At 46.7% G+C, this 25,637-nt stretch overlaps 1 protein-coding gene across 2 annotated transcripts; it reads left to right on the top strand.

Annotated features, from left to right (window-relative positions):
• The first annotated feature begins 2,738 nt into the window (after nt 1-2,738).
• On the top strand, nt 2,739-9,926 carry KLF10 (KLF transcription factor 10). Of its 2 annotated transcripts, none has more exons than XM_017859473.1 (4): nt 2,739-3,091; nt 6,311-6,544; nt 6,647-7,559; nt 8,324-9,926. In XM_017859473.1, the coding sequence occupies exons 1-4, from the start codon at nt 3,056-3,058 to the stop codon at nt 8,581-8,583; spliced, it is 1,443 nt and encodes a 480-aa protein (XP_017714962.1). In that variant the 5' UTR covers nt 2,739-3,055; the 3' UTR covers nt 8,584-9,926. The 2 variants fall into 2 exon arrangements, with proteins under 2 accessions (XP_017714962.1, XP_017714963.1); XM_017859474.1 differs by lacking the exon at nt 2,739-3,091 and adding an exon at nt 4,664-4,756.
• The last annotated feature ends 15,711 nt before the right edge of the window (nt 9,927-25,637 follow it).

Genomic DNA, 25,637 nt, shown 5'->3' on the forward strand with positions numbered 1-25,637 from the left:
TCATGAGGTTTTCAGCTTAAATATCTCCTTGGAGCAAGCTTCTCCTATATTTCATACCAAACCAGTTGCCCAGTCACACTCTTATCACTCTGTTACAATTTGGTACACTGCAGTGAACTTACTTACCTTCATGGTACTTGTGTGTGTGTGTGTGTGTGTATTTGACATGTACTTATCTTTGTCTCCCCTGGCCTGTCTTGTTCACTGCTGCTGTGCCTGGAACAGTGCCTAGAACACAGTAGATGCTCAACAAATAGTTGTCCAATGGAGTGGATAAACAAACAAAGGCATGCACAACACAGTGTTTCCTGAATGAGGATGTGGCACTGAGACATGAAAATGCACCATATGTTTGAGGAACAGCAAGCAGTTTGCTGTGGCTGTGGGCAAGGGTAAGTCTGGGTGGGAGAGGAGGTGGGGAGGGTTGGGAGAGTCCTATAGTTGGAGGCGGACTGGATAGTTCAGAACTGAATGGCCTTTCATCTCCTGGCAACAGGAGCCACGGATCATTTTTAAGGAGAGAATGTTATGATTGGATCATGACTTTTAAAAAGCCATTCCAGCCACAGTGTGGAGCTTGGGCAGTGGAAAATAAGCTGGAGTGTGGGTGGAGGTTGGGTGGGGGGATTGCAGATTGTTTAATCCGAGCAAGACTTGATGACAGATTGATCTAGTGCAACATTTCCAGGGTAGAAATGGAAAATGAGAACAGAGACATTTCTGAGGCAAAACTGCTGGGTTCTGGGGACCAATCAGATCCAGGGCTTTGAGAGAGAAGGTGAAAGCTGGAAGGAGGCAAGGCTTGCATCCGGGAAGGAGTAGAAACAGCAATTTTAGTTTTGGATATGTTGAATCTGAGGAGCCCGGGAAACATCTTTCTCTGAATCTCTAGGAATTGTGCCACCACCACACTGTTCCTCCTACCCCTTTTCTCTTTTCTTTCCTGTTTTGAATCACTCTCACAAGTCAAGACCGCTCCCTGCTTCTCAGCCCGCTGGGGAGCCAGGCCAGCAGGCCCCACATTCGTGATGAAGGGACAGGGTTCTCGCCTGTAGGGTCTGGCAGAAGCCACCCCAGGGGAGGGCCCCGACAGGAAGGAAGGTAGGCCTGCGGAGGGGCACACAGGAGCTTCCTCTCCCGCCGCAGTGTTCAGGGCCAGCTGCTCCAGCCCTCAGGCTGGGTCAACAGGATGGGACAGCCCAGGCGGAAGGAAGCCTGTGGGGAGGGACACCCCGCAGACAGAAGCAGGGACATGGGGTGGGGAGAGGCAGGAAGAGCTGCCGGGCTGCTGAGCTGGCGCCTTTCCAGCAGACTCAGGAGGGGCGGTGACAGGAGGCCATTCCGTCCTCATTCCCGCAGCCCTGGGCCTCTCTGGTCCTGGCCAACAGTATTACCATTATTATTGCTGTTGTTCGCTAGCCTGGGCCTTAGATATATTAGAAAAAAAACATCGGAAGATACGCATAGCATTGGCAGTTTATAAAACAATTAATTCCCTTCCTAGGCTCATTCTGTGATTATTGGGATAGAAATGCTATTTGCATGACCAACCTTTCAGTTACAGAGACGTGAGTGCTCGCAGGAGGGACAGTGAATTTTGCCTTAAATTCAGCCTAAATCGGAGATCTTATCTCCGATTTGCTTTAAGCCCCGTTATCACTACCTTCCTCTCCAACAACAGCTGTGATCGCGCACAAACGGCCAAAAGGGGGCAAATCCGTGCCAAAGCAGAGCCCTGGGCTTTCCTGATCAGAAGGCCCAGCCCCAGTCCCGGGCGCAGCACGCGGGCGGCTTCCTTTCAGAAACCCAGTCTGCCTCCCACCGGCTGGAGCGGGTGGGTGGGGCGGTAGTGGTGGCGGTTTCTGGGGACTGCCGGCAAACCACCTCCAGGCGTGCTCCAGCGGGAGCCTGGAGACCCTAGGAGAGCCCTCCCCACAAGCGGCTTCCAGGCAGACGCTTCCAGAGGTCTTGGTCCGGGGTGGGGGTGAGATGGGGTCTACCTTTGAAACAGCTACAATTTAAACTTCAGCTACACCGAGCTCAAACTCGATTCCGCAGCCGAGTGTCGGCGCCAGAGGACGATAAAAACTCGGGTCTACGGCTCCCTACCACGCCCCTGGTCCCGTCCTGGGGCTTCCAGGAGTCCTCACGCCATCCTCTGGGTTGCCCAGGAGGAAGGATGGGCGAGGCGGGCAGGCGCTGCGAGCACTGCAGATGGGGAGGGCGAGCCCGCGGCACGGCGTGAGCGGGGGAGGGGCTCGCGAGCAGGTGTCGGCTCCGTGACAGGGTCCCCCATCCCGCGCCCCAGTGCTCCCCGAGGCTCAGCGAGGCAAAACCCAGAAAATGCTTCAGAAATGCAGCTTAGTCGGTCACCGGGTTCTGCTTCCTCATCGGACGCGCAAGAGGATGGCGCTTCCAATGCAAATCTCTTGGCTCCGGCCCCTTGGCTGGCAGCCGCCGCGTCCCCCGCCTGCCTGGCGTCCCGCCCACTCCGTGGCGGGCTGAGACGAGGCCCGGCGCTGAGGGGACTGGGCGGAGCGGGCATCCCTCCCCACCCCCCACGTGGGGCCGGCCCTCCGCAGTGCCTGGGCGCGCTGCCGTCGCCGCGCCTCCCCGCCCGCTGCACCGCCTCTCTAGGCAGGGGCGGGGGACGAGGGGCGAGGAGTGGGCTAGGGGCGGGGGGCGTCACTGAATCAGGTGGCCTCTGGAGTTCCCCCGGGCAGGGCCGAGGGAACACGCTGCCGGGGATTGTGTACACGCTCCACTGACACCAGCTTCACGCTGCCGGGCAGTCGCTGATCACGCGTGGCCCCGCGAGCCCATTGGCCGGCGCCTCACACACCTTTGCCGCTGATTGGCCGGCCTCAGGCTCCGCCTCCGCCCCCGCCCGCCGCGCGGGGCAGGCTGAGCCGCTACCTGAATGGGGAGGGGGCAGACGGCGCTGAGCGCGGCGGCGGCGGGAGCTACGTCGAGTGTCTCCGGGCGCCCGTCTGTGGCCAAGCAGCCAGCAGCCTAGCAGCCAGTCAGCTTGCCGCCGGCGGCCAAGCAGCCAACCATGCTCAACTTCGGTGCCTCTCTCCAGCAGACTGCGGTAAGTCATTTGGGGATGCCCCTGTGCTTCCTCGCCAGGTCGTGTCTGGGGGGGCCAAAGGGGGCGCGAACCCCGAGCCCCTGACATCAGCCACGCCTGAGAATCGGGGCTGCAGCGGAGTCGTGGGGAAGGAAAGGGCTTCCTGCCTGCAGACTATGGGCATTAGTGAGGGCGTGTGTGCTGGGGAGGGGGTCGAAGCCGGGGACTCGGATCTTGAGACGGGAACAGGGGTCTTGCTCTAGATGTACTGAGGAGGGGAAGGGGCAACTCCGCATGGAGACCCGAGAGGGCTGGTGAGGAGGAGGATGACTGTGGAGCGGGGGAGGAGTGAGGAGGGGGCTGTTGCCCTGCAGCGAGGTTGGGGTACGGCGTGGAAAGGGAGTCGTGGGAGGGACAAGGGGGCTACCCTGCACCTGGCACCGAAGAGAGATGCCCGGTCTGGCTCAGGAACGCGAACCAGGGTAGGAGGGGGCTGCTCGCAAGCACTCGGGAGGCGGGGTGCCCACAGGAGAGGCCAGTGGGCTACCCATCCTGGGGGTCTGAACCCACGCTTGGAAGACGGGGCTGCTCAGCAGATAGCTGGGGCCCGGGGAAGGGGCGCCTGGCGTCGGCGCAGGGGATGACACGAGGGCCCGCCGATCGCCCTGGGGGACGAGTTGCTCCTCCAGACGTCTGGAGGGGGACTCTTACCCCAGGGGCAGGTGGCCGCCTTCTGACGACCCCTTGGAAGAGGCGGGGAGCCGCTTCGTCGGGGGCGGGAGGGTGGGGAAGCGGACCAGCAGCCTTGGGGCGGGAAGGTGGGCCGGGGGGAGCTGGGCCCGCGAACGCCGGGGGCCGCTGCTTTGGGAGCCGGGCCTGTGGGGGCTGCACGGGTCTGAGACCCGTGGAGAACCGCGGCGGCGGAAGGGGCCTTTGGAGCTGCCGGAAGCCCCACAGGGGAAGGGGGGCGCCCGCGCTGCAAGGGTGGAGACGGAGTGGTCTGAGTCCCGTGGGCGCCGTGGCGGGGAAGTGCCGAGGGCTCGGCCTGGGTTCCCGGGCTGCCCTGGCGGGAGGAGGGCGGCGGCCTGGGTTTTCCGCGGGGACCTTGGCTTTCCTCCTCCCCGCATCTGATGGCGGAGGCCGGGGGTGGTCGGGAGCGGGTGGCGCCCCGCCCGGGGGCCTTCTCGTCCCCGAGTGGAACCAGCCCCGGCCCCCTCCCGCCCAGGGGCGGGAGGCGGGGCCCGGCCCCCCTGCCTGTCGGGTTCTAAGGAAACGCGGCTTGCGGGGAGCCGGAAGGGGCGGCGCTCCCGGGCCTGCGCCCGCCCGCCCCCCGCCCCTACCCCGAGGGCCCGGCCGCGCCACCGGGCCGGGCCGGTTTTGGCCGGCGGCGCCCGCCGCCCTCCCGCGGGTTCGGGGGCGGGCCCGGGGGGCCCGCAGGCTCAGGAAGTAGGGGAAAGGTGACGGCGCGGCAATTCCCAGTTCACGTTTCCTGCGCCTCCCGGAGCAGCCGCTGATCACGCTTTGTTCACATGCCTCGCCCCCTCCTTGCCCACGCCCCCGCCCCGGGCCGCACAGCCAATCCGGGCCCGGGCCGCCGAGCCGGCCGGCCAATGGCGGGGGCAGGGACGCGGGGACGTGCGAGCGGCGAGGAATGTTCCCAGTGACTCACCCTCGAGCCTCATTGAGGTTAGGGCGGCCCCATCCGTCGGTCCCGGCCAGCGAGGATCTCCCCCGCCGTCCGCCCCGCCCCTCGTCTGCCTCCCCCGCCAGCGCCTCCGCCCGCGCTTCCCTTTCCTGCCTCGCGCCCCACTCCCTTTCCTCCCCTCCCTGTTTCCCTTCCTGTCTTTCCCAGCTCACGCTCTCCTTCCCTGCCGCCTGCCTTTCTTTTTTCCTTTCTTTGCATTGGCGTCTTGGGGCTGTTACACGCGCGCTGTCCATTGCAGCTTACATAAAGGCGGGAGCGATTATGCAATTGCATTGTTAGAGATATTTCAAGAGCAGTGGCTCGTTGTCTTAGGATTTCAACACGAAGGCATCATGTATTTTTGAAAAACTAGTGTTGAGAATAATACCTTGCAACGTAAAGAATTTTTTTTTTTTTTTTTTTGGTATTTTTACACAATCTCTGACCAAACAAGTCTGAACAGTTTTTTTTTTTTTTAATGAAAAATAGGAGAAATGGTGGGTAGTACGTTTTTTTATAGTGTAGTTCAAAGAAGTTTACTATAAAACATTAGGTAGGAGTTCTACACATAAGTGCAAAACGTGCTGTTATTTTGTCATCAAGCAGTTCTTTAAGGAATTAAAATATATTCTACTTTGATTATGCTCACTCTTTAAAGTCGGTTTTTGCAAATTCCAAGTAGAATATTACATTTTTTGATTATCCAGTTTTTAGTAATTTTGCATTAGCTAAGTTGTAGTTATGCATGGCAAACCATTGTGTCAAATAGATTCAGTAAAAGGGAGCACAAATATGAAGAGGTTGAAAATTAAAATAAGCGTTGGAATTTTTTTCTATGTATTTCACTTGATTTTTCTTTACCATAATCAAGTTATCAAATAACTTTAGATCTTAAATAATACAATTTTAACTTGAAAGATACCCTGAGGATCCCTTATCTTTTGATTTTATCCCAAAGTGCAAAGTGACTTTCCAAAGGTCAGACCCATAGCAACAAGCCAGAGCTCTACTACATTTTGTCTTTATTAGAAGGTTTTGGCTTTCTTTTTTTCTATCAGGAATTTGTACCTCAAAAGACCTCATACCATACCTGTAATATTTTAAAAAGATAAATTTTTCGCAGCACTCTCCCTTATTTTGTCCGACTCTAGTTGCAGGTAGCTACTCTGGAAAGTCTTTATAAAACACTTTTTTTTCTTCTTAGCCAAATAGTTCTCTTTTTGGATCACAAATGCATTGATAATTTTCGTCTTAGTCCCCTTAATGGGACTAGGTGTGCCTCTCTTCCATGAAAGGATATCAGTGTTAAAGTCTAAGTGTTAGAGAAAGAATGAGGAAGATTTTATTGCCACTACTGTGAGGTTTTTGTTACCTACCTAACAAGTGTAGCTGAACTTCCTAAGTATCATAGTAGGTGTGAGAGGAAAATTATTTCTGATTCTAACTTGGAAAGTTGTGAGTTGTTAAAAAAAAAACAAAACAGTGTTTGCTCTTTTCTCTGTGTGTCATTTGGATGACAAAAAATATGCTTATAAACTTTCCTCTTGTTTTTATAGGAGGAAAGAATGAAAATGATTTCTGAAAGGCCAAAAGAGAGTATGTATTCCTGGAACAAAGCTGCAGAGAAAAGTGATTTTGAAGCTGTAGAAGCACTTATGTCAATGAGCTGCAGTTGGAAGTCTGACTTTAAGAAATACGTTGAGAACAGACCTGTTACACCAGTGTCTGATTTGTCAGAGGAAGAGAATCTGCTTCCTGGAACACCTGATTTTCATACAATCCCAGCATTTGTAAGTATTATTGTTTTTAAGATAGATGTAAATTACAGGATTTCTTAAAATTTACGTAATAAACTGTAGATTTCTCATGCTTATATATTTCCCTTTCTTTAGTGTTTGACTCCACCTTACAGTCCTTCTGACTTTGAACCCTCTCAAGTGTCAAATCTGATGGCACCAGCGCCATCTACTGTACACTTCAAGTCACTCTCAGATACTGCCAGACCTCACATTGCTGCACCTTTCAAAGAGGAAGAAAAGAGCCCAGTATCTGTCCCCAAACTCCCCAAAGCTCAGGCAACAAGTGTGATTCGTCATACAGCTGATGCCCAGCTGTGTAACCACCAGTCCTGCCCAGTGAAAGCAGCCAGCATCCTCAACTATCAGGACAATTCTTTTAGAAGAAGAACCCACCTAACTGTTGAGGCTGCAAGAAAGAACATACCATGTGCTGCTGTGTCACCAAACAGATCCAAATGTGAGAGAAACACAGTGGCAGATGTTGATGAGAAAGCCAATGCCGCACTTTATGACTTTTCCGTGCCTTCCTCAGAGACGGTCATCTGCAGGTCTCAGCCAGCCCCCGTGTCCCCACAGCAGAAGTCAGTGTTGGTCTCTCCACCTGCAGTATCTGCAGGGGGAGTGCCACCTATGCCGGTCATCTGCCAGATGGTTCCCCTTCCTGCCAGCAACCCTGTTGTGACAACAGTCGTTCCCAGCACTCCTCCCAGCCAGCCACCAGCCGTTTGCCCCCCTGTTGTGTTCATGGGCACACAAGTCCCCAAAGGCGCCGTCATGTTTGTGGTACCCCAGCCCGTTGTGCAAAGTTCAAAGCCTCCAGTGGTGAGCCCTAATGGCACCAGACTCTCTCCCATTGCCCCTGCTCCTGGGTTTTCCCCTTCAGCAGCAAAAGTCACTCCTCAGATTGACTCGTCAAGGATAAGAAGTCACATCTGTAGCCACCCAGGATGTGGCAAGACATACTTTAAAAGTTCCCATCTGAAGGCCCACACGAGGACGCACACAGGTACCAGCCACTTCTTTCTTATGTCTTTAGTGTTTAAATGAAGAGGTTTTGGCTGTGATCACACATTTAAACCCAGGATGGTAAGGAAGAACTTGCCTTAGCTAGTTCAGAGGATGGTATTTACCAGTGCAAGGTCCTCCAAAAGGCTTTATTGGAGGCCGCTCACGAGTGCCATAATCCCTGCACTTTAGGAGACCAAGGTGGGAGGATTGTTTGAATGCAGGAGTTCAAGAGCAGCCTGTGCAACATAGTGAGACCTCATCTCTACAAATAATTTAAAAATAAATAAGTGTGTAAATAAAGACTTGATTGATGTGCTTTTGTTTCAGTCTCTCAGATGATGATTCTGTAGATGTCTGAGTAGTTACTTTAATAAGGTATCTTTAAAGCTTTTGAATCATAGTTGAAGTCAGGAAGTCTTTTCATTTTTGGCTTTTTAAAGGGATGAGGTCTTGCTCTATTGCCCAAACTGGTCTCAAACTTCTGGGGTCAAGCTACCCTCCTGCCCCAGCCTTCTGAGTAGTTGGGACTACAGATGCATACCACCCCACCTGGCTGCCTTATTTCATGAGGAGAAGAGTTTTGTAAATGTGATCAAGTGACAAGTTGAAATTGGAGCAATACATATCTCATATTCATTTGACGGTTTGATTTATTAGCTTTTATTATTTAAAATATATCTCCTCATATACTTCTAGATAGAATTGAACATATAATTTACTGCAATCTTATACATAACAATGATTTGTATTTCTTTGTTTTAGGAGAAAAACCTTTCAGCTGTAGCTGGAAAGGTTGTGAAAGGAGGTTTGCCCGTTCTGATGAACTGTCCAGACACAGGCGAACCCACACGGGTGAGAAGAAATTTGCGTGCCCCATGTGTGACCGGCGGTTCATGAGGAGTGACCATTTGACCAAGCATGCACGGCGCCATCTATCAGCCAAGAAACTACCAAACTGGCAGATGGAAGTGAGCAAGTTAAATGACATTGCTCTACCTCCAACCCCTGCTCCCACACAGTGACAGACTGGAAAGTGAAGAGTCAGAACTAACTTTGGTCTCAGCGGGAGCCAGTGGTGATGTAAAAATGCTTCCACTGCAAGTCTGTGGCCCCACAACATGGGCTTAAAGCAGAAGCCCCACAGCCTGGCGCGAAGGCCCCTCCTGGGTTAGGTGACAAAAAGGGCTTCGGCCACAGGCAGGTCACAGAATGGCAGGTTTCATTTCTTATCACATAAGAGAGATGAGAAAGCTTTTATTCCTTTGAATATTTTTTTGAAGGTTTCAGATGAGGTCAACACAGGTAGCACAGATTTTGAATCTGTGTGCATATTTGTTACTTTACTTTTGCTGTTTATACTTGAGACCAACTTTTCAATGTGATTCTTCTAAAGCACTGGTTTCAAGAACATGGAGGCTGGAAATAAACATTACGGTACAGAGATGGAGATGTAAAATCAGTTTGTATTATTACAAATATTGTCATCTTTTTCTAGAGTTATCTTCTTTATTATTCCTAGTCTTTCCAGTCAACATCGTGGATGTAGTGATTAAATATATCTAGAACTGTCATTTTTACACTATTGTGAATATTTGGAATTGAACAGCTGTATATTGCTAAGAGGGCCCAAAGAATTGGAATCCTCCTTAATTTAATTGCTTTGAAGCACAGCTACAATTTGTTTTTGTATTTTTGTTTTGAAAGTTTAACAAATGACTGTATCTAGGCATTTCATTATGCTTTGAACTTTAGTTTGCCTGCAGTTTCTTGTGTAGATTTGAAAATTGTATACCAATGTGTTTTCTGTAGACTCTAAGATACACTGCACTTTGTTTAGAAAAAAAATCTGAAGATGAAAATATATATTGTAAAGAAGGGATATTAAGAATCTTAGATAACTTCTTGAAAAAGATGGCTTATGTCATCAGTAAAGTACCTTTACATTATGAGGATATAACGTGTGCTTTATGGAATTAGAAAATTAGTGACCATTATTCACAGGTGGACAAATGTTGTCCTGTTAATTTATAGGAGTTTTTTGGGGATGTGGAGGTAGTTGGGTAGAAAAATTATTATTAGAACATTCACTTTTGTTAACAGTATTTCTCTTTTATTCTGTTATATAGTGGATGATATACACAGTGGCAAAACAAAAGTAAATTGCTTAAAATATATAGTGAAAAATGTCACTATATCTTCCCATTTAACATTGTTTTTGTATATTGGGTGTAGATTTCTGACATCAAAACTTGGACCCTTGGAAAACAAAAGTTTTAATTAAAAATCCTGTGACTTACAATTTGCACAGTATTTCTTTTGTTGTACTTTATATCTTGTTTACAATAAAGAACTTCCTTTGGTATATAGAATGGTCATTGCATTTCTTAACCATTCTCAACTCTCACCTTGACACTGATCACTTCTATTATCCAAGGACTTAGTGTCTGAATTTCTCTAAGGGTCTCATTCAAATTTAGAACTGTAGGAGTATGTCTTTAACATGAATTGATTTAGAGAGTATACAAAGTGAGGCCAAGTATCTATCTATCTGGTGAGGTAATATGTGAACCAGCCAGTTCTAAGAAACCACATTTAATTTTTAAACGTTTTTTATTTTTCAAGACACAGTTTCACTCTGTCACCCAGGCTGGAGTGCAAGTGGCATGATCTCAGCTCACTGCAACCTCTGCCTCCCAGGTTCAAGTGATTCTCCTGCCTCAGCCTCCAGAGTAGCTGGGATTACAGGCATGCATCATCACGCCTGGCTAATTTTTATGTTAGTAGAGACGGGGTTTCGCCATGTTGACCAAGCTGGTCTCAAACTCCTGACCTCAAGTGATCCGCCCATCTTGGCCTCCCAAAGTGCTACTTTTTAAGCATTCTTGAATGTTTTGGTGATTTGGGGTTGAAATACAGCCCCAACTCTCAATAAAATCTTGTTAAGTAGTAAAGTTGAAGGGAACACCACAGTGAATAATTACAAGCAATGAAACTGCTGTGGCAAATGAAAAGAATACTGACTCATTAAACAGTGAGTAAATTGCTCACCTCTAGAAGTTAACTTGGACAATTAAGTGATACCTTAAATGCAATAAACATATTGGTACTTAAGCTGCATGAAAAGTAATCCACTTCTGAAGAGAAACACTTGTTAGTCACTCATCAGTAGAAAGAACTAAGGGCTGTAAATGCTACTTGGTGCATAGAGTATAATTTTGTAGATTCCTATTTTAGCTTGCACTGAAATCCCCTTGTGGTCAGGAGAACATCTTCCACAATGCCCAACTTAACCAGTGACCTAGAGTCTGCCTTACTGTTGAACAAACACCATGGTAAGGGTCTGTGTACTGACTTGGCACCAGTTGTAGGACAAGTGTCTTGGGACATCTGTACACCTGTTGCTACTTTTCTTGGAAACAATACCACATGAGTATGACACAGCTGCTGGAGAGAGGCTTTGCCATTCTGGCCTCTTGTGTAGCTTTGGTGTTGGGCGCCTGGAAGATCCTCTTCCTTTAGAGCTTTTCATGGTGGCAGGTCTCCAGAAGTGGGAATGGAGGAAGATTGCTGAAATATTTTCTGCCTCCCCTAATGCCCAGTCCTTTGTAATGATGTGGCCAGTGAAACTGTGCCACCCGTTGGCTGTGTTCTTTGCAGTCCTAGTTGGTATCTGAGATCTTTCCTTAAGAATCTTGTAAACAGAGTTATTGTTTTTGAGTTGAATGTTGAAGCAGTATCTAATTTTTTTTTTTTTTAGATGGAGTCTTACTCTGTTGCCCAGGCTGGAGTGCAGTGGCATGATCTCAGCTCTCTGTAACCTCCACCTTCTGGGTTCAAGTGATTATCCTGCCTCAGCCTTCCCGAGTAGCTGGGACTACAGGCGCCCAAAACTAATAAGTTAAACTTAGTACAATACTATTAAGTTTTCATAAGGATACTAAAATGGAGAAAAGTTGAAGCAGAAACACCTTTTTACTAGCTTAATTTTTTACTAGCTTTTCTGCTTTTCTCTATTACAGGACCTAATCCAGGATCTCAAACTGCATTTAGCTGTCATGTCTCTGTAGCCTCCTCCAATCTGTAGTAGTTTCTGAGTCCTGTCATTTGAACATTACTTGTCAGTTACTTTGCAAAATGTCCCTTAATGTGGGTTTGTCTGATGTTTATTCATGATTAGATTGAGGCTATGGGGTGTGTGGGAAAGATGCCCCAGAGTGATAATGCCCTTCTCAACACATCTTACCTACGAACACATGGTGTCCATATGCATTACTAGTGATGCTAACCTCACGCACTTTGGCTCGGGTAATATCTGCTGGAATTTTCCACTGTAAATTTACCATGTTTCTCTTTATAATTATTAAATATGCAGAGAGACATACTTTAAGACTATGCAAATAACCTGTTTCTGCTTACACTTTTCCTCATTTATTTTAGTATCCTTATGGAAATCTTGCCTGGGGCAATTATTACTGTGATATGCTAATTCCCTCATTATTTATTAAGTTGGAATTATGTAAGAGTTGTTTCTTCTCCTCCATTTATTCAGTTTTTTTAAATGTCAGCATGGACTTGAATATTTATCTCATTCTTTGAGTGCTAACACTATACTTAATTATTCTGTGACTCAGTTGTTCCATCTTCAGCCCTTATTAGCTCTTTCAGTATTCAACCATTTTTAATAACTGCAGATGAAAATTTTATATGGTTCAACCTATCATTTCTCACTGGAATGAGAACTGTTTAGTATTAGTAACTACTTTTTAAAAGTGTTTTCTACCTGCATTGCTGCCACCCTGTCTAATCCAGCATCTCTCACTCAAGCCAGTGCAGCCACCCCTAACTGGCCTCCCTGCCTCTGTCCTGTCTTCTTACTATCCAGTCTCCTCACAACGGAGTCTTCTGAAAATGCAAACCTGATCATGTCACTTTTCTGTTTAAAACACTTCGGAAATCTCCCAGTGCCCTCAGAGTCAAGTTTAGGTTTTATAACATGGTCTAGAACAGTGCTGTCTAATAGAAATATAGTGTGAGCCATATATAATTTGAAATCGTCTAGTAGCCACATCAAAAAAGTAAAAAAAAAAAAAAAAAGAATATTTAAATTTAAAATTTTATTTAAAACACATTTAATTTAATGTTCGTGGTAATCTTTGCAACCTAGTCTAGTCTCAGTAGGGACTAGCCTCATTCCAAGTGCTCTGTAGCCACAGGTGGCTGGCGGCTGCTGCAGTGGACTAAACAGGTCTAGAAGACCATGCACCTTTTGGCTTCTACCAACCTCCCAGCACACCACTTTCCATCTTATACTGTACATTGTGTCTAAGCTCCGAGCCTTCCTATGTGCTATGTCTTCTGGGAATGTTTTCCCTGCCCCCCGACCCCCTTTTTCCCCCGTCCTGAGGCGTAGTATCACCGTTGCCCAGCCTGGAGTGCAATAACGTGATCTCGGCTCACTGCAACCTCTGCCTCCCAGGTTCAAGTGATTCTCCTGCCTCAGCCTCCCAAGTATCTGGGATTACAGGTGCCCACCACCACACCCGGTTTATTTTTGTATTTTTAGTAGTGAGGGGGTTTCATCATGTTGGCCAGGCTAGTCTTGATCTCCTGACCTTAGGCGATCCACCAGCCTTGGCCTCCCAAAGTGTTGGGATTACAGGTGTGAGCCACGCGCCTGGCCTTCCCTGCCCTTTTACTTTGATATTTTCACTATCATAATAATCATTATTACCCTTTACTTCATGTCTTTTTTCCTTGACTGTAAAACTTCATGAGGACAAGCATCCTGTGGGTCTAGCTCACTGCTACATCACCAGCATCTAGCACAGTCCCTGACATGTAGCAGAGGCTTAACAATTTTACTAAACTGAAAGTTGAGCCACAAAGAGGCCTGTGCAATTTTCGGGAGGGAGAACAACTAGGAAGTTGTTACACGATGTGCAGGATACAGAAAAAGGAGGCGAGAAGCTGAAGATTGCCTTTTTCTTGTTCCCATCATTCTTTGATCGTGCTGGAAGGACCATTTATTCCATCTTCCAAACTCTTAAAGAGTCTCATGGCATTTGAATTCTCTTCATTGCATTTTTAAGGGGGCAGGGAAGAAATCTGATCAAGACAGATACACACTGGGCTCACTAAGGCCCTTCATGTGAGTCTAATGCTTCAGCCTGGAAGGGCCGAGAAGTGTTGCCTTGGCTCTTACCCTACTCTTTCTGTTTAGAAGACTTTCAGAATAAGGTGGAGTTTTATTCCTTCCGTTAGAACAAGCCAAAGATGAGAGAGTTGTGCTTCCTTGAAATTCTGTGTCTGTCAATTTGAGGCCGCATTATGTGGGCAGAACTGGCACAGGTGTGGCCTGATGATTTCCTTGGGGCAGGGATGTTTTAGTCACTCATGCTGATCCTCATTCCCTTGGGATTGTGAATTCCTAGAGCTCTGGGCATAACTTTATATCATTTTTAGCCCATGCTTGATGGGCATCTGAGATTGGGCACTTCATCATGAATGAACTAAATTCAGACTTGGAGAATTCCCTCAAGCTGGGATCATTATAAAGAGAACAAAGGGATTTCGGTAAATTGACGAACTCAGTTCATACATTGGAGGCTTCTATGGTAACTCTACCCAAATGTGTGCTTTCTAATTAAATGATGAGTCCTCATGCTCTAGCTTTCCTCAGCAAATGGCCATGGTTTCAGGCTTTGTGCTTTCCTTCCCATTAGGTTGACCTCGCTGCAATGAGATTTACTGTTAATGGGGCACCCAAATAATTACCATATGTAGGTAGAAATGTGGGCACCCTAGGTATCAAAATTCTCTAATCATCCAATTCTAGGTGGCTTCCCTTTTTTAGAATTGGCAGCCACCCTCAGTGGGCATTCTAAAGCATCTGCTGCCATGTGTGTGTTCCCAGACACCAGTGCTGTAATGGTGCCAGCAAACATCAAATACATTATACTTTCCAGGGGCTTTTGTGTACAAAACTTTATTTGAACTCATCAGTAGCTTGATGAGCTGAATAGGGCAGGTGCATTTAGTCTCATTTTTAAAGGCAGACCCAGACCCAGAATGATAAAGCAAGCTTCTTAAGGAATAAACTAGTTATCAGTGTAACCAGGACTGGAACCCAACTCGACGGAGACTTCCGTCGAGCGCACTGGACATCAGCAAAGCCCTGGAACTAGACAAGATCTTCTGGGCAGCATCTTAAGGGAATTTTATTCTGATGCCTTAATCCAGTCCTGGCATTTTGTTGACCAACTTAAGCAAAGCATGAGAAATGATAAAGCTGGTTTTCAAAGAGCACTGCCTCTAATTTTTTACACAGGTAACTGTGCCCTGGAGGTGTCAGTATCAGCGAAGAGTACTGATCAAATTAAAAGACCTGGTATATTAAGGTTCTCCCAGAGAAATAGAACCAATGGAACAAACAGAACAGATATACGTATGTATTCCTTATATGAAACGAAAGAAAAGGAATCGGATCATGTGATTATAGGGACTGAAACGTTGCAAAATCAGCAGTCAGCCAGCTAGAGACCCAGGAGAACCGATAGTGTAGTTCCAGTCCAAATGCCAGCATGTTCAAGAACCAGGAAGAGACTGTTTCAATGTGAGTACAAAGGCTGGAAGAAAAAGACAAAGTCCCAGCTCGAAGGCTGTCAGGCAGCAAGGCTTCCTCTTACTTAGCCTTTTGCTCCATTCAGGCCTTCAACTGATTGGATGAGGCCCATCTCCATTGGGGAGGGCAATCTACTGTATCCAGTCTACCAATCCACATGTTCATGTCCTCCAGAAACACCCTCACACACCCCCCCCACAATGTTTGACCACATATATGGGCATCCTGTGGCCCAATCGAGTTGTCACATACAATTACCCACCATGGGCCAGGTGTGGTGGCTCACACTTGTAATCCCAACACTTTGGGAGACCAAGGCAGGAGGATTGCTTGAGCCCAAGGAGCTTGAGACCAGCCTGGGCAACATAGGGACATCCCATCTGGACAAAAAAAAAAAGGAAAAAGTTAGCCAGGTGTTACCATCACATTGGGGATTAAGTAAAATAAATAAATACATACATACAAATAAAAATAATAAATAAAAATTAGCCAGGCATGGTGGTGCGCACCTGTAGTCCTAGCTACTTAGAGGCTGAGGTAGGAGGATCACTTGAGCCTGGGAGGCTGCCGAGCTGTGACTGCGCCATTGCACTCCAGCCTGAGCGACAGCATGTGAGACCCTGTCTCGAAAAAAACAAACAAAACACCACACCTGGGTTCCAGTCCTGGTTACACTGATAACTAGTTTATTCCTTAAGAAGCTTGCTTTATCATTCTGGGTCTGGGTCTGCCTTTAAAAATGAGACTAAATGCACCTGCCCTATTCAGCTCATCAAGCTACTGATGAGTTCAAATAAAGTTTTGTACACAAAAGCCCCTGGAAAGTATAATGTATTTGATGTTTGCTGGCACCATTACAGCACTGGTGTCTGGGAACACACACATGGCAGCAGATGCTTTAGAATGCCCACTGAGGGTGGCTGCCAATTCTAAAAAAGGGAAGCCACCTAGAATTGGATGATTAGAGAATTTTGATACCTAGGGTGCCCACATTTCTACCTACATATGGTAATTATTTGGGTGCCCCATTAACAGTAAATCTCATTGCAGCGAGGTCAACCTAATGGGAAGGAAAGCACAAAGCCTGAAACCATGGCCATTTGCTGAGGAAAGCTAGAGCATGAGGACTCATCATTTAATTAGAAAGCACACATTTGGGTAGAGTTACCATAGAAGCCTCCAATGTATGAACTGAGTTCGTCAATTTACCGAAATCCCTTTGTTCTCTTTATAATGATCCCAGCTTGAGGGAATTCTCCAAGTCTGAATTTAGTTCATTCATGATGAAGTGCCCAATCTCAGATGCCCATCAAGCATGGGCTAAAAATGATATAAAGTTATGCCCAGAGCTCTAGGAATTCACAATCCCAAGGGAATGAGGATCAGCATGAGTGACTAAAACATCCCTGCCCCAAGGAAATCATCAGGCCACACCTGTGCCAGTTCTGCCCACATAATGCGGCCTCAAATTGACAGACACAGAATTTCAAGGAAGCACAACTCTCTCATCTTTGGCTTGTTCTAACGGAAGGAATAAAACTAAATGGAGCCGTCTGTTGTTTTAAGCTTCCCCTGCCAGTTGGCATCCTGATCTTGACAGAGATTAGAAATTCATGGCTCCCTACCATGGATGCCAACAATCCCTGCATGACCTTGATTGACCAGCTTGGCAGCGAGATGCCGAAAGGGAGAAAATGCTCCTAAAATATAAAAAGGTGACACCTTATCTTTCTTTTATTTTCTTGGAAGCATTTACTTTTTAATTCTAAATTTTAATTCTAAATTGGAGGCACAGCCTGGGTTTAGAAAAATCTATATAAAATTCTGAGAAGAAAAGTTAAGAAATAACGTGACATGAAGAAAGGATGACCCAGGCTGTGGTAGAAGCAGTTTCCTATTTCTCTGATTAAGCTGTGTGAAGCTTGAATATCAGTTTCAAAAAGGCACCCTTTTAGTTTGCACAATCTCATCGAAAAGATAAGTACAAGCACTGAGTGTTTATTACCACTAGACAAAGTAAAACAGTGTGGCCTTGTGAAAGGAATCTTCTCCTGGGGTCATGGGACCATCATGCTGGTATCACTTCTACGCTGGCTACAAATGTAAGCTAAGTAAGCAATTTAACTATTTCACAGCTTTGTTTCAGTATCTATACAATGAGGTTATAGCGCTCATCTAACCTGTTTCTCAAGATACAATTAGGCTTGAAAACTGTGTGTGTGTGTGTGTGTGTGTGTGTGTGTGTGTGTTTGCTGGGGGGATGTTGGCAGTGGAGGGAGGGGGGTCAAACACTAAGAGGGCTGCCCAAATGTCAATGGTGGGTATTGTACTGTCACAACTCAGATCAATTATTAAGACAGAAAAGGTCCCTATAGGTGGGGCAGCAATCCAATGTCAGTATAGAAATTGTCATGTTGTGGTACCTGTTAGGGAGGAAGGTCAAATTCCGAATGTTCACAAAATTGGGATGAAGCAATGAAGCAGCTCATTTCCAAGATGGCACCAAATAATTTTTGCTCTTGGATATTCACATCCTCATGTAGTGTCTGCTCATTTTGACTAGAGTTGATCTATATAACCAGTAGGATGGTGTATAAATGACGGTATGTAATTTCCAAGACTCCTCCTAAAAGATATTATTGTTTCCAGCATGATCCTCTTGGATCACTCACTCTGAGGGAAACCAGTTGCCATGTTGTGAGGACGCACAAGCAGGTCTATGCGGAGGTCTACATGCTGAGAACTACACCTTTTGCCAACAGCTAGCACCATGATGCCAACCAAGCGAGAGAGCTACTTGGAAGTAGATCTTCCAGTCTCAATAAAGCCTTCAGATGACGGCAACCCTAGCTGATATTTTGACTGTAACCTCTGACAATCCTGAGCCAGAACAATGCAGCTAAGCCATCCCCGATTCTTGATCTACAGAAACTGTGATAGATAATAAATTATATAATTATCTTAAGCCACTACATTTTGGGATAATTTGCTAACACAGATTTAGCAATGGATATTACAAGCAGTAAAGTATTTCTACAGAGTAGGCAATAAGATCCCAAAGTCCTGAAATGAAGACAACGTTCAGTTTAGTCCAGTTTCCATGCTGATTTTAGCTCTTTAATTGGACAATATATTTGGGAAGTGGCAAGATGGAGGAACAATGAACATATAGATTCTAGAGATTTCTACTAATTGGGACAATAGTATTGAAACTTCTAAGCTTTGACTACCTTTTTTAAAAATAGAAGAGTGTCTGGTATACTGGTTGTATTAGTTTGTATTAGTTGTATTCGTTTGTATTAGTTTGCTAGGGTTGTATTAGTTTGCTAGGGCTGCCATAACCAAGAACCACTGACTGGGTAGGTTAAACAACAGAAATTTATTTCCTCACAGTTCCAGAGGCTAGAAGGCCAAGATCAAGGTGTCAGCAGGATTGGTTTCTCCTGAGGCTTCTCTCCTTGACTTGTGGGTGGCCGTCTTCTCCCTGTGTCTTCACATGATTATCCTCCCGTGTCTGTGCTGTAATCTCTTCTTTTAACAATACCAGTCATATTGAATTAGAGCCTGTTCCAGTGAACTCATTTACCCTTAATTAACTCTTTTGAAACCTATTTCTAAATACAGTCGCATTCTGAGGTACTGGGGTTAGGACTTTAACATATGAATTTTGGGAAGGACCAGAGCATTGGTCAACATGTCAGTCTATATTAGTCCATCATAACACACCAATAGCAGTATTTTTTTCCTTCCTTTTCTTCCTTCCCTCCTTCCTTTCCCTTCCTTCCTTCTTTCCCTTCCTCCTTTCCTCTCTTCCTTTTTTCCTCCCTCCCTTCCCTTCCTCCTTCCTTCTTTTCCTTCCTTCTTTCCTCCCTTCCTTCCCTCCCCCTTTCCTTCTTTCCTCCCTTCCTTCCCTCCCTCCTTCCTTCCTTCCTTCCCTCTTCCCTTCCTTCTTTCCTTCCTTCCTTCTTTCCTCCCTCACTCCCTTCCTTCCCTCCCCCTTTCTCTCCTCCCTCCCTTCCTTCCTTCCTTCTCTTCCTTTCTTCTTTCCTTCCTCCCTCCCTCCCTTCCTTCCCTCCCTTCCTCCCCCCTCCCTCCTTCCTCCCTCCCTCCCTTCTCTTCCTTCCTTCTTTCCTTCCTCCCTCCCTCCCTTCCTTCTCTTCCTTCCTTCTTTCCTTCCTCCCTCCCTCCCTTCCTTCCTTCTCTTCCTTCCTTCTTTCCTTCCTCCCTCCCTCCCTTCCTTCCCTCCCTTCCTCCCCCCTCCCTCCTTCCTTCCTTCCTTTCTCCCTCCCTCCTTCCCTCCTTCCTCCCTTTCCTACCCCACTTCCTTTCTCCCTTTCTTTCCTTCGTTCCTCCCTCCCTCCATTTTTCCTTCTTTCCTGCCTGCCTTTCCTTCTTTTTTCTTGTTTTTTGAGACAGGATCTCAATCTATCACCCAGGCCGGAGTGCAGTGGTGCCATCAGGGCTCATTGCAGCCTCAACCTCCACAAGCTCAGGTGATCCTCCCACCTCAACCCCTGAGTAGCTGGGACCCTAGATGCACGCCACCAAGCCAGGCTAATTTTTTAATTTTTGATAGAGATGGGTTTTCACCATGTTGCCCAGGCTGGTCTTGAATTCCTGAGCTCAAACAGTCTGCCTACCTCAGCCTCCCAAAGTGCTGGGATTAAAAGCGTGCACCACCACACCTGCCCACCAACAACAGTATTTTCTAAACTGGTCTGAAGTTCCTATTTCTAGCATCTGGTAAATCTAGAGAGCTGCTCCCACACCCTTAGCCCATGTCACAAAGGGACATTATGCCCAGTGCAAAGTGCAACTCCCAGCCAATAGGAAGACACATTTTTCAACTATGCACTGAGGTATTTCTTGGTCATGGAATATTCTTTATCCTCAACAAAGTTTTCCTTCATTACATGTTTAAAAGCATTATTTGTGACAATCCACTTTTTTCTCTAATTGTCTCCAAAGTAAGCTTGTCCTTCTTTGGACATAAATCAGATTCAGAATCCTCTCTCTATTCCCAACAATATCATTAATCATGATGGTCTTTTTTTAAATCCATATTTAGATTTGTTCACTTTGATTTTTCTAAGAGATTATATATTTTCTTCCCAAATTTAAATTTAGTTCGACCAATAACATTCAGTCAAGGTTTTAGTCAGCTTTGCTGGTTGGAGTTATGGCCCGGCCACGATGCCTTCTGATACCATTCATCACATCCATTCTATTCTTTGCCAGTGTGGTTCTAATAACAATGATTTTCATACAGAAAGGGGGCCTAAGTCCCCATCTCTATAGAGGTCATAAGACTGAGTTCATAAAATATTTCAGACTCTTTAGCCAGGTATGGTGGTGCATGCCTGTAATCTCAGCTGCTCGGGAGGCTGAGGCAGGGAAATTGATTGAACCTGGGAGGTGGAGGCTGCAGTGAGCTGAGATCGTGCCACTGCATTCCAGCCTGGGTGACGACAGTGAAACTGTCTCAAACAAACAAAACAAATATATATTTCAGACTCTGTTTTTCAGACACATGGTAGCATTGCGCTTTCCCCTTGTGTCTGGGAGGTCTGGCCAATGGGCTGTGAATGGAAATAATGACTTTCTGTCTACTATGGTGACCAGCAATATTGGGGCTAGTCAGCCTTAGCTCTGCAGCAACTATGACAAGGAATCATGGGTGAGAATTAAACCTTGCTGGTTTAATTGTGATTGTGATTGGAGGGATTATTTGTTACCACAGCATAACTTTGGCTTATATCTTATATAATATATCCTGATTGACACAATCCCTTTTGTCTCATGAGACTGCCTTCGAGTGAACTTATTCCCTCCTTCCAAGGAGGGAGCAGTGGATTATATAGATTTAGAAAAATGTGAGCCATATGTAATTTGAAATTTTCTAGTAGCCACATGAAAAAAGTAAAAAAAAAAAAAAAAAAAAGTTTATATTTAAATTTAAAATTTTATTCAAAAGCATTTAATTTAATGTTCATGGTAATCTTTGCAATCTAGTCTAGTCTCCATAGGGACTAGCTTCATTCCAAGTGCTCTGTAGCCACAGGTGGCTGGCAGCTGCAGCCACCATTTGATATGGCACTTCTGCAAATCAAAATGTATTGAAAGGGGTGACTTTAAAGGACAGAAAAACCTCGAAACTCTTCCTCCCTGACAGTAAGTACCTTATATTTGCATAATTAAGAGGGGCCAAATTCAAGCTCACTGGACCTTGAACAAAGAAGCACTGATGCAAGGTGGCTGGTAGTGTCTACCTGGTCTATCCAGACACAGGAGCAAGCTACATCTCCCTCCCCCTTCACACACCACTAGAGCCATGGTTGAGCTGGAAGAGACAAAGTGAAGGTTATGAACCACTGTTTTAATCGTTCTAATGACACCATCTAGATAACTCATGAGGCCTTCTGGAATTAAGGCCTTAACTTTGGGATTCACAAATATTTCATGGTAATAATCTACTCCTCTCACCTGAAACATCTTATGTGTAGGAAGGACAACTGGAGGGTGAAACCCTCTGGGAGGTGCTGCAGGGAGCAGGGAAGCAAGCAGCCCCCAGAGTTTTGTCCTTAGCAGCTTTGCAGACTAGAGAAGAAAGAACAAAGGACTGGCAATTGCTGCCTGGTGCCTAGTTTCAATGGTGAGGATATTATACATGCTAAAGGAGTAAAATGTAATCTCCTTCCCCCAGTTTTGTTTGTTTGTTTTTTGTTTGTTTTTCTGAGACGGAGTCTCACTCTTGTCATCCAGGCTGGAGTGCAGTGGCGCAGTCTTGGCTTACTGCAACCTCCGCCTCCCGGTTCAAGCGATTCTCCTGCCTCAGCCTCCTGAGAAGCTGGGATTACAGGCAAGTACCACCACGCCCGGCTCATTTTTATATTTTTAGTAGAGATGGGGTTTCACCATGTTGGCCAGGCTGGTCTCGAACTCCTGACCTCAGGTGATCTGTCTGCCTTGGCCTCCCAAAGTGCTGGGATTACAGGTATGAGCCACCGCGCCTGGCTCTACGTCCCCAAATATTTTAAGAAAGGTAGTGTAGGCCGGGCGTGGTGGCTCATGCCTGTAATCTCAGCACTTTGGGAGGCCGAGGTGGGTAGATCACCTGAGGTCAGGAGTTCAAGACCAGCCCGGCCAACACAGTGAAACTCCGTCTCTACTAAAAATACAAAATTAGCCGGGCGTGGTGGGGGGCCCCTGTAGTCCCAGCTACTAGGGAGGCTGAAGCAGGAGAATTGCTTGAACCTGGGAGGTGAGGTCGCCGTGAGCCAAGATGGTGCCACTGCACTCCAGCCTGGGCAATAGAGAAAGACCTTTTCTCAAAAAAAAAAAAAGAAAAAAGAAAAAGAAAGGTAGTGTAGTGTGGTGATTAAAAGCACAAGTTCTGGACTGTTGGCTTTGAAATCCTAATTCCAAAAATAGCTGGCTAAGTGACTTTGGGCAAGTGAGGATGAAGTATGAGGTTGGAATGAACGAGCACATAGAAGCATAGGAATGCCTGGCACAGAGCGAATGCCACGTTGACGTGCTTATGAGAATGATGATGTCCGTGTGTCAATAGCCACAAGGATCCTGTCTGCGTGTAAGGCTGACCTATTTGGGACCTTTGTCTTTAGGGGCAAAAAGGGAGTTCTCATAGATGACTTCGTAGGCACAGTTCTTGGAGTGACACATGTGCTATTTGGTAATAAAGATTCCTGAGTTAGGCAAGACAGCTGAGTCCCTGACTGCCTGTTTGTAGGAGCTGAAACTGGAGCTACAGACTGGCTCCTTCTCCTCGGGCTGTTGCTTAAGTGAAGAGGCTTTCAGCCTTTTTTTCGGAATCTGAACATTTTGGGGGATTGTTTGGTTTTGTTTTCAGGCTTTCTTTAGCAGCTGTGTAGAAAATCCTTTTTAATGGGAGTACATATGGCTGTGCCTAAACCACCCTGCATCTCTTGGCCAGTGCACAGGCACCCTGGGTGGTCTCTGCAGTGGCCAGCTGCCACCATGGAAGAGGACTGGAGCAAGAACTTGGCACCGGCCCTGACTTCTCTGCTCTGGTTTGGCTGGTTTAGCCCTGGACCTGCCCAGTGGCCGTGTCTGGGATGGAGGTTAACAGGCAAGAACAGCTTCAGGTTAGGCTGATCCTAGGAGGCTCAACTCAGGCCCAGGCTAAACCCCCAAGGGAAGATCAGGGTGAGCTTTAAAGCACAAATTCTATTCTCCTGTGCTTGCAAAGTTGAAAACAAACCATTGTGGTCCTGGGTTCAACCCATGGGCTTCCCCACTTATCTAATCTTGGACATAACGTTTAACTTTCCCAAGCCATTATTCTCATGTGTAGACAGAATGGACATGATAGTAAGACTCACCTCCAGATAATTGTTTCAGGGGTGAGCAGACATACGGCACTGGAATTAGCATGTATATAGGAGTTGCTCGATAAATGTTAATCAGCACTGTTATCCTAACTCCCACCCTCCACCCCCACTGCAAGAGTATCCTGTCAATGCCTGTTTCTGCTCTTATTACTTCTCTTGTCTAGCAATGTCTTCTTCTGCTCCATGGCACACATACAACTCCTATTCATGATTAATGCCCATGGCAGGGCAGGGGAGGGAAAGGGCCCATCGCAGAGCCACCTGAAAAGAGTTTGTATCTGTTTGCTCAGGCTGCCATAGCAAAGAACCACGAACTGGCTAGAAGGAAGAGAAGGGAATAAGAGATGGAAAGAAAAACCAAAACTGGATTCCAGGGAAACCTTGGCCTGAAATCTTCTCCCCATCAGCTGCTAGGCAGAGCTGCCTGCCGACTGAGCCCCGGCTGCCATCCTTGCTGAAAGACCTGTGCTTACGCTCATGGAGGAAACTGAGGATGCTGGGACATTACTGGGGGACTGAAGTAGCCTTTTTTTCTTTCTTTTTTTTCCTTTTTTGAGTCAGAGTCTCAGTCTGTCACCCAGGCTGGAGTGCAGTGGCATTATCTTGTCTCACTGCAACCTCCACCTCTTAGGCTCAGGTGATTCTCCTGCCTCAGCCTCTCTAGTAGCTGGGATTGCAGGAACACACTACCACGCCCAGCTAGTTTTTGTATTTTTGGTAGAGACGGGATTTCACCATGTTGCCCAGGCTGGTCTTGAACTCCTGAGCTCAAGCAATCTGCCCACCTCAGCCTTCCAAAAGTGCTGGGATTACAGGCGTGAGCCACTGCACCCTGCTGAAGTAGCCTTTTTTCTGACATCAGATGTGGCACTTCCAACCCTCACTTTCAGGGACCTCTGTCTTCATTGGCCAGCCCTCAGGCAGCAGAGCACTGCATTCAGACGGCAGTCTGGGGAGACCACAGTGTGAACCCAGAAAATCTGAGACAAATCTCTGTTAACTTTAAACAGTTTATTTTGCCAAGGTTGAGGATGTGTCCCTGACCCAGCCTCAGAAAATCTTGATGACATGTGCCCAAGGTGGTTGGGGCACAGCTTAGTTTTAAATATTTTAGGGAGACATAAGACACCAATCAATGTATGTAAGAAGTACATTGGTTTGGTCTAGAAGGGTGGGACAACTTGAAGCAAAGGCAGGAAGACTTGAAGGGGTGGGGCGGGGCTTCCAAGTCACAGATAGGTGAGAGAAAAATGGTTGCATTCTTCTGAGTTTCTCATTAACCCTTCAGAAGGATGCAATCAGATATGCATCTGTGTCAGCGAGGAGAGAGGGGACTTTGAATAGAATGGGAGGCAGGTTTGTCCCAAGCAGTTCCCAGCTTGACTTTTCCCTTTAGCTTAATGACCCCAAGATTTATTTTCCTTTCACAGTGAGAAACCAGCCATTCACATAATATCCATGCTTTTGGGGTATGTGGTGTGTGTGTGTGTGTGTGTGTGTGTGTGTGTGTGTGTTTAAGTGATAGAAACTGAAATATGTTATGTGATGAGCATTAATACTGACTTTTGCTTTCAGTTACACAAATATTTATGGTGGTCTTGCTCTGTACAGGCCATGCTTCCAGAATTAGCAGTCTAAAATACAGAATTTTCCCTCTGATTTGTCCCTTTTGTTGGTTTTTACTAGGGAACTGGCTGAACCAAGAGGTCAGAAATTCTGCCCTTCGCCCCCCCCACTTGGCGTTCTGGTTTTGGGTGATGCATCGCTTTGAGTTTTTCCATGCTGGTTGTGTTTACATTAAGCCCCTGGTTAGTGCACACCTTTGGCTGTTCTGTCTTGCCCCAGTTTCGGGTGTGTCCTACACCGTAGTGTGAGCAGCTGCTACAGGGCAAGTACTACCTCATGTCAGTTGCCTGAGTGCCTCTTCTTGTGCTGAACAATGAGGTATTATAAATTCATATCCCCTCGGGGTAAAATACAGAATGTAAAGACTCCTCCTGAGAGTCACCCCATTACCCATAGAGTGGGGTCCAAACCTCTCATAGCATTCAGGAGATTTTCATGATCTGATCATAGCCTCCTA

This window comes from Rhinopithecus bieti, unplaced genomic scaffold (genome assembly GCF_001698545.2).
Source record: "Rhinopithecus bieti isolate Rb0 unplaced genomic scaffold, ASM169854v2 scaffold_47952, whole genome shotgun sequence".
NCBI classification, from domain to species: Eukaryota; Metazoa; Chordata; class Mammalia; order Primates; family Cercopithecidae; genus Rhinopithecus; species Rhinopithecus bieti.

Bases quoted from the DNA above. Each gene is read 5' to 3' on its own strand.
- KLF10 (XM_017859473.1), top strand. From the start codon at position 3,056: ATGCTCAACTTCGGTGCCTCTCTCCAGCAGACTGCG. The intron at 6,545-6,646 runs GTAAGTATTATT...CCCTTTCTTTAG, and splicing joins TTCATACAATCCCAGCATTT to TGTTTGACTCCACCTTACAG. The intron at 7,560-8,323 runs GTACCAGCCACT...TCTTTGTTTTAG, and splicing joins CCACACGAGGACGCACACAG to GAGAAAAACCTTTCAGCTGT.